The sequence below is a fragment of the Erpetoichthys calabaricus genome, chromosome 2 (assembly GCF_900747795.2).
Source record: "Erpetoichthys calabaricus chromosome 2, fErpCal1.3, whole genome shotgun sequence".
In the NCBI taxonomy this organism is placed as follows: domain Eukaryota; kingdom Metazoa; phylum Chordata; class Cladistia; order Polypteriformes; family Polypteridae; genus Erpetoichthys; species Erpetoichthys calabaricus.
Window position 1 is genome coordinate 207,976,803 of NC_041395.2, and position 9,378 is coordinate 207,986,180.

Consider the following 9,378-nt stretch of genomic DNA (forward strand, 5'->3'; position numbering starts at 1 on the left):
ATTCCTGAGACCTTCACCTTTCTTTATTTTCAGATATTGTATGATCAACATTGTTGGTCATGTTTTGGTTCATTTTATATCTCATCATTGTTTGGCAACTAATTAAGAAAAAAGCAACAGGGGATCTGAGTCTTCATGAGCAAGTCAAATTAAACTTATTTCAAAAAAAGTTAAATAGGAGCAAAAACAAGTCACTAATTAAGAAAAGGGTTAGAATGAAAACCTGCAGCCACTGAGGCCCTCCAGGACCGGAGTTGGGGACCCCTGCTGTAGAGTGTTGACATGTTGCATGTTGATTAGCACATTCAAGTAAGAATTTCACTGTATTCCATACAAGCAACAAAAATAACCCAATAAACTTATAAAGGGTCTATTTAAATTATACAGCTATTGGTGCCTCAAAAACAGAAATGTGTATAAAACTTTTGAAGGAGAGCTTTGATAAAGCAAAAAAAAGCTTCCTAGTTCCTCATCTTAATACATTTCAGAATGCACAAAAGTGAAACACAAACCCATAACAGACAATTTAATTGTTAGAATCACCAGTATTGCAAAGTCACAAGAGTTTTGAAAAAACATAGGATGGCAGGGTAGTCGAGCCAGCTGAGGAGCTTCATAATTTGCAGTTATAGCAAGTTCCTGCTGTCTAATATTTGAACATGGGTGTGACATCAAACACCCACAGATGCTCCAGAAGTACATTAAGCATGTGGAAGGAACAAATGCTAATATTACAACATGTCATGGTATTGATTTAATTTGGACAGTTTAGAGTTTAACTGAAAGGAACTAATGAAGCTTAACTTTCCATTAGCCAGAGTCTGTCAATGTTGATTTATAACAGAACTTAGTATTTTCTAATCCATTTAATCCAACATTGGGGACAGCACAGCGAGCAAAACCTTACATGAAACCCCAGCCCATCACAGGGCTCACTGATACTCACACCTACACCCACACTCACACAGCGGTAATTAAGAATGGCCAGTTAATCATTGGAACACAAGACAAATACGAGAGTACCTGGAGAAAAACCCACACAAACATGAGGAGTATGTGCAAACTTCATAAAGACAATGACTTGACATGGCATTTACAAAGAGATATGAGGCAAAGACACTAAACCCTGCATGTTGGTATGACAATTTTATTAAATAAAAGAAATATTGGAACTATATATTAAGGGATTATGGGCCTACCGCATTCATTATAAGACTTTGCAAGTTAAGAGTTGGTCTTTAATCTGATATAATATTGTAGTCTACAAAACGCTATGAACACATGCTCCCAACCCTTGACAGGGCCAGTTTGATTGAGCAGAATGTTCAGGTAGTGTGTGCTTGCTTTTCCCAAAAACATGATTTAAAAAATACATACATTCTGAAAAAGCTTAATCCAGGGTGGAGCCTAAGCAGCCCTAAACATGGCGTCAGTCCATAGGGGTGCCCACACCGTCACACTTCAGACTCAATTAACCTGGCATGCCCATATTTAGGAATGTGGGAGGTAAACCCATACAAACATAGGCAAAACATTCAGACAATACACTAATGACAACCAACCACAAGATCTGAATCCAGAACATTGTATCTGTGAGGGAGCAGAGCTCAGAATTGTGCTACTATGATGCATATGAGTGGAAAAAACATTTTTAAAATACACATTCCATTGTTGGGCCCAATTATACCCGCTGGGGACCTGATTTACAGTATCCAGTTCATCTAACTTCAATGTCTTTGGGGGTGTGGGAGCACAAACAGAATACCCAGAGGAAAACCCACGCAGACAGTCACACTACTAGCATTCCTCTATGTTGTGCATCCTGTTGCTCTAAGAGTTTTAATCTTAATATGGATGTCTCCACTGCACCACCTTGTGTTCAGTTTTAGAATGACGAGCAAAAAGGATGCCCTCCTCCCATATGAAAATTACAAAAGATGAGTTCCTTTCTGTAACTGTAACTCATAATGTTGTAATGGAAACACACTGTTTTAATCAGGGAGGCAAATTGTTAAAGCTGCTTTACTATAATAAAATGAAAGATGCCTACGTGGCTTCAGTGGTAGATGAGTAGTTGACAAGGTGTTTTCCCTTAGGGGACCAAGTCGAACTGCTTTGAAACAAGGATATCCTGCTTTGCTGAGGTTAAGGACATTATGTCACAAAGGATCTTACTAAATGATTCCTAAGACAATAAAGAAGAGCAGATGCAAAGTGTTGCTTTATAGAAATGAAAAATGATAACTGTATATAGTGGTAGTGATCATGACACTGCTAAGTGTAAGTCAACCGTTTTTATTTTTACATAGTCATCATATTTTTTTTTTTTTGCTTTGTTGTCCCTGTGCATAGGTGTCCTACAACATGGTGTGGGCCTGCAACCGTATGTGCCGCATGAAGCTTCTTTGCAAAAATGCTGTCAAAGATGAAGAGGCTCTGGTAAGATGCATGATTGTATAGAAACAGAACAAAATTGTCCAGATCTCTTTTTGTGGTAGTCTTTAAAATTCTATAGAGACTTTTTGGTTTTGTGTAAAACTAATCCTGCAAGTAATCTGAGTGTTGTGCAAATGTTTTATCACTTTTTACCTGATATAATCTTTTGATGCGTTAGTCAGCCTGAAGTTGGGAAGAAGAAGAGTAACACTTCAACCAGATTTATGAGGTTGCACTTTAGATCCATAATTTCTTTTTCATTGGAGCAGTGAAACTGGTGGTGATGTGTACTGATGAGAGTTTTGGATTGAGAAAGACAGAATTAATCTGATCTCCCCAGATGTATCTCATATTGTTGTAGTTGAGGATTTTTTCATAATGAAGTAAGTTGGTTTTAGCCATGTTTCCATTATTTTTTCTATTTCCATATTTTTGACTTTTTAATCAATAATTATGCTGTTTTTAATATAGTATTTTTATAGTAAACAATATCATAAAGTCCAAAACATCTTTGAAGTAATTAAGAATGGAAGAATCGATGGGCCGAGTTCCTGGTTTTTGCAAAGCCTGTTGATGACAACAATGATAAATACCAGCCAAGCCTTAAATCTTCTTCTTTAGCACAGCCAATTTAGACACTAATCTAATTACTAATAATTTAATAAAGATTTCACTAAACATTAACAGTTGGTAGTACTATGGTTTTGTATCATGTTAGCCATTATGGATGTAGTGAGAAGTTAAGCAAAATGACACCTTTTATTGGCTAACTAGAAAGATTACAATATGCAAGCTTTTGAGGCAGCTCGGAACCCTTCTTCAGGCATTACATCTTGCATAACATAACATTACATAAAAAGGGGCCTGAGTTGCCTCAAAAGCTTGCATATTGTAATCTTTCCAGTTAGCCAATAAAAGATGTCATTTTGCTTAACTTCTCACTGTATTAATAGTTCATGTATATTACTGATTATTTAAAAATTAGCAGGTCATTGATATTCTTCTTTAGCTTAATTAATTAGGTTGGTATTTTAATTACCATTACTAACTAATCAATTAGTGTTATCTGCAAAGAGGGTTGGAGTTTAGTCCCAGATGGATAGAACTTGATCTCATTTTCTTTCTTTCATTACAGAGGCAATGTGAAAGTGACCAGGAGGATATCGACACCAAGCCTGCTTCACTAATTCGAAGACGTCTCAGCAGTAGTTCCTAGTATAAGTCATGTGCTGGGGCAGCCAGTAAGATGCAAGACAAACCTACGCTGTGATTCTGTAATATCAGCCACTACTTGGAAATGGCCACAACAACAAACGTGGGAATGGCTGCTTTACAGACCAGGAACCAGCTCCATTTTACATGTGACTAAACATTTCTCAAAGAAGCCAAAAGCCGGCTGACAACACTGAAGAACATTAAATGCAGATCCATCCTTCATTCATTCATTCTCCACCACTTATCTGAAGCCAGGTCACGGGGGCAACAGTCTTAGCAGTGTGGCCCATACGTCCTTTTTCCCCCCAGTCACACTTGCCAACTCATTCTGTGGGATCCCAAGGTGTTACCAGACCATCTGGGAGATATAATCCTCCGGGATCTTCCCCGGGGCTTCCTCCAACCTGGTCGTACCTGTCAAACCTCCACAAGGATGGTTTCCAGGAGGCAGCTGTATTAGATACCCAAACCAATTCGGCTATTTAGTGAAACGTGTGGATGGGAAATGGCAAATGAAGCATTTGACAGAGGAGTCTGAGAAAACAGCCTGTTTGTAGAAAAGGAGATCAACGAGAAGAGGAAGTGTAACTGTTTGCATTTCCCTTGAGCTCACTCACATTTTCTTCAGTCTTTCAGATCATTCCACTACTTGCCATATATCTTTTTTCATCAGGTCTAGCTCGTATTCCACATCATATATATTGCCTGTCTACATCCTAACCTATAAACCATACTCCTTACCTCTACATATAACTTTCATGACTAAATCAATTTCTTCATGCTTTTGCTCAGCTATTCCCCACGACTCTGTCTACTAAACTGCACTTCTCCCAAACTAAAATGCAGTTACTTTATCTTGCCATCTTTGTCTTCTAAACCCCTTCCTTGTTCCTCGTGTGTCTCATGTCAAGCCTTACCTTGTGTCTTCTTCCTCCCAAAATCACACTGATAAACTGTAAAAACTTTCAACGCCACACAGATCATTAGAGTTGATACACTGCCCTGCGCGAACAGAAAAATAACCCAGGGCAGACATTACTGAAAAAAAAGATGTCTTTCTGGAGAGAACTTCTTGTTTTTTTCTCTGGGAAATGCTTGTCAGCCACCATCCTAATTAAAGTTTGGACCACTTTCATGCAGGGCCTGCTTACTTGTTTCATAATGCCAGAAAGTGAGTCAAGATGGTCCACCTTCATGTTGCTGTGAGGAGTGGGCTTGTCATCTGGTAATTACAAGAATGTGCATCATAGATTTCCTGTTGTTTACCGGTTCTATTATCAGCACAATGATGACCATTAAAGTGACCACATCCTGCCTGGAGCTCATTTAACATGCCTTTGGATGAGCCACAGTCTGTGTGTAATGTTATTAACAAGGACATTGAGTGTAAGAGAATTTTAAATAAATCCAAGATTTTTGTGTCAAAATTAACAAAGTGTTTCTTTTTCCCCCACTTTGCAGCTCTTGCTCTAAAAACAATTGTGGCCATAAAAACCTGCTCTACTTTTTCCAGACCCTATGTTTCTGCAGAACAGCAGACAATAGAGAGCTGCTATGTTTAGGTGAGCCCATCTATTGATCTGCTTGTACAGGGGGTTCAGTGTGAATAGAAACAGATCTCAGAAATGCATTACACATGTCTCAGAAAGATCCTTGGTGGATAATGGTAAGCATGAGCAACAGATGTGTTGGGTAACCAAATTCTTCTGGTGCCAACACATGATGGGACTGGGTCGATTTGGGGAAGTTGGATAATTGTGTCCTCACAATGTTGAAATATATGTCCCATAACTTCCAGTCGTATAATTTGCCATCCCCAACAACTCGGTCCAATCAGTATGCAAATCACCCCAATAAAAAACCATCAGGTTTGAATTTTGGCTTAGGTTGTAGGGGCAGTTTCTGTGTGCATGAGAGATGACAACCAATGAATGCTCAGCCAGAAGTACAATGCATATAATGCATCTATGTGGAATAAGGAATGCGGGTGTTTTGGACCTCCCAAACAAAAGGGAGGCTCGTCTGTCTGATGTCTCGTGTTTTACATTCCACAACAGAATAGGGAAAAAGAGCAGAGATTGTAGCTAAACTCACCATAGCTGGAAAGCATTTGTACAGTCAGGCAGCATGTTACTGGTGTAATTACAAGCGGAGGCAGTAAAGAGTGTTGGAGCATCCATGGGCAAACCCTCGTATGATTGATTTTCAAAAAGAAAACAACATGGTTAACTGCATTAATGAAAACATCTTTTCAAACGGGAGTCTGGTTCTGACTGATCAGAAAATGGCAGAGCTTCCTGTTATGTAGACCTCCGGCAGGAAGATGTGGGTCCAGGTGGAAAGACACTGGAAATGACATCGGTGGTGGAAAAGCTATCAGTCTTCTGGTCTGCAGAGGGAGGAAAAGAGAAGGTGATGTCACACAGTGTTAACCCCTGGAACTTTGGAGAATTACCAACACTGTCCTCCATGCACACACCAGTGACACTGAATATCATAAAAAGGAGCGAGCTGGCAATGTTTTCGAATTGTGACACAGCTGGAAAATTGTTACCGAGTTGTGTGTTTTGTCTGTCTCTGTAATTTCCAGTCTTGTGATCTGACATCCCCAGGTGACTGTAGTTGTCAAACTTGATATCCTCTCCGACTTGAAGTTGAGTGATGTCTCACTGGCTTTACAATGAATTCCATTCTTTCATATTTTTGTGCTGATACTAAAAAGCACATCTATTTCTCACTTCTATGTTAACATTGCACCCATATTTAACAGCTTCATAAAACTCTAAGGATTTTCCGCACATACACTCAGATCATATGGTACAAGTTCACTGTTGACTACACCTTAAAAAAGAAGGAAATGATGCACATCACTAACTGCAAAGTTTTAATAAAAAACTATTCTTAGGGTCAATAGCCACTGAGCTGTTACTTACAAAACTAGAACTTGAAATGCCTGAAAGCTGCTGGGCTATTTGCACTCTATCTGAGGGCCTGTGTCCCAAGAATGGATTTGTTGGTGGTGGTAAATGTAATTACATTACATGTGTTTAGTCGTACTGTGTGTATTTTGAATAGAACTGTTGTGCTTGTTAATGAATTGGATCTGGTCAAAAGGTTTACTGGGTGCCTGCCAGGACGTGTGATCTAAGAAAGTTTGAAAAGCAGGGTAAAAAGCACCGTATATAGTAAGAGTAAAGAAACAAATTTAAAACAGATATTAGAAAAACCTTACTATTCAAGGGATTAGAAACTAATAACAGAATTATGAAATGGACATTAATTTTAACATGTTAGGGAATTTACAAACAGGCTTCTTACGCTTCTGCAAGATCTTACATACAGCATACAGATATTAAAACATCTAATGTATTGTGACAGTGCAGGTTAGCCCCATGCTACCGAGACCTTCTGGGGTGCCTCTTTTTCTGAGCCACAGACTTGCTATGCCACATACCCCCCAACCCTCTTAAGCCTACAATTGCACAGAGAGGCTGAATGCCTCAACCAACCCACTGCACTAAAACCAACAATAAATAATAACGCCACTAAAACAAAGCCATTCATAAAAATAAAACCCAAGCCACCCTTAAAAACAGGATATTAAAAGAAACACGAACTTTAAAATGACAAAAAAATAAATAAATGTCCAGTAAAAAGTGCAGTTCTTAAAACATCCTCCTCTGGCTTGAGTCCTGTGGGTTCTTTAAAAAGTCATGCACCTATCCCACTTGCTGTTACTTCTTCTATTGTTCAGTCCTGTCCGCCTTGGCTCATCCCACCGCTGCCACCAAATGTGACGGTGTGGGTCGACCTCACACTCCCACTCCTTCTGAGGTTCCTCCCGCTATTCCACACATATCAAAAAAAATTGCTGGTGTCATTGTTTATACACTTTGAGCTGAATGGCAAATGCATAAAAATGAAATTGTAGGCCTGATTTATAAATAAATGAGAATGAATAGGGCAAAAAATTGGGGAATGGCAACAAGCTGCCTACAATTCAACAAGTAAGAAGTGAAAAACACTTGATTCTAAACAGTGTAAAGGGATTGTCAGATTATACATTATGTCCCTTTTCACTTTTCCTGGATTTATCATTAAGACTGGCTATGACAGCCAGCAGTCAAGATCTGCAAAAACAACAAACCTCTGAATCTTGCCAGTTCTAACACAGGGCAAATAATTGACCCATTTATATGTGGGACAAATCCTTGTCCACATATGAAGATGTTATGAAATTGCATGCAGTAGGCTATCTTTAACCTTCGAAGTGTGCTCCTGATCATGAAATCCCAAACTCTAGAATCATCAAATGTTCACATAGGCAGGCAGTCACACTCTGCATTTACAAAGGTGTATTCTTTTCATTCGGTTCAAGTCCATGTGAAGGCTTCACGCTGAACCAGAGGAGGCTTTTCAACTCACCACGACTGACAGTACTGACACAAAGAAATAGCTTCGTACCCAAATTAGGCTGTTTTTGTGCTCATTGCTCCTTGGCCAGACTTGGTCTCTCCATGACCTCAATCAAGATTTGCAAGGTGAGAAAATACATGGATGGATGATACAAAAAAAGACAAATCATAAACTTTAAATCAAAAATCATGCCCCACTGCTGCCCAGAGTAACTTGTGATTTGCCAACGTTTTTGCTGGGTTTGGTTTACACCAACAACTAATCACTCTGTCAGATGAATTTATATCTATATTACAAAACCACAGTTTAATTTATGCACGGACAGCGGACGCACCGACGCGCACTGCGCCGCAGCGCCCCAGAGTCAAACCCAGCGGCTTCCCAGAGTCGTTAGGTGGCGCCCGAACAACACAACCTGTGAGCTCAACGATTTGTAATACAAAACCGACCCCGTAGTTCCCAGAGTCAGTGCGTGGCAACCAAACACCACAACCTGTAAACTACACCTGCTCTAATCCACTGTGCCAGCAGTCAGTGTGTGTAAGTTGGAGTATGCTTCCTAACAGTAAACGACTTCTACCTAACGACACAGCCACAGAACAACAAAGACGAGACCGCATGGATAAAAACAATACACGGAGGCTCCTACGACGTGCTTCAGACACACCAGAAGCAAAGACGTCACAGCTCCACAATGAAAGAGCTCAACTAACGGAAATTCAAAATGAGCCCGTATGGATAAACACAATCAACGAACGCGCCCACAACGCGCTTCTGATACAGCACAGGCAAAGGAGTCACGGCTCCAAATGAAAGGAGCTCAACGATTAGTAATACAAACACGAACCTGTATGGCTACGACCTGTAAACGAGCCCGTATGGTTAAAAACAATGAACGAAGGCGCCCACACAAAGTAAACCGCTTTAGTACAAATATGTTTATTTAATGAAATGAAAACTTTACCATGGCTACGACCTGTGAACTAAACCTGAGGTAAAGCGTGCACGCCAGGTTGTACAGCCGCCCGAACACGACCACCCAAACCACCACATATACCACGTTCGTTTAGTAGTGTAGCCCTCCATGCCCGGATCCACCGCCATGGTCACTTCAGCACGCGAATCCGCCACCGTCAGCAACCAACTTCTCGCTGACGATGCAGCCATAGAAAAACAAAACAGAGACTGCATGGATAAAAACAATAAACAAAGGCGCCTACAACTGAGTCACAGCTCCAAAAAGAAACCGCTTTAGTACAAATATGTTTATTTCATTAAATGAACTTTCCCAGGACGCACCCACCCTCCATG

At 40.0% G+C, this 9,378-nt stretch overlaps 1 protein-coding gene across 1 annotated transcript in view; it reads left to right on the forward strand.

Moving 5' to 3' along the window:
• The window catches only part of si:dkey-240h12.4 (death-associated protein kinase 2), a 109,213-nt gene extending 104,127 nt beyond the window's left edge, over positions 1-5,086 (forward strand). Inside the window, exons 11-12 of the mRNA XM_028795069.2 lie at positions 2,353-2,439; positions 3,572-5,086. Of these exons, the coding sequence (XP_028650902.1) occupies positions 2,353-2,439; positions 3,572-3,652 (168 nt within the window). The 3' untranslated portion in view covers positions 3,653-5,086. The remainder of the gene's footprint in view (positions 1-2,352; positions 2,440-3,571) is intronic.
• The last annotated feature ends 4,292 nt before the right edge of the window (positions 5,087-9,378 follow it).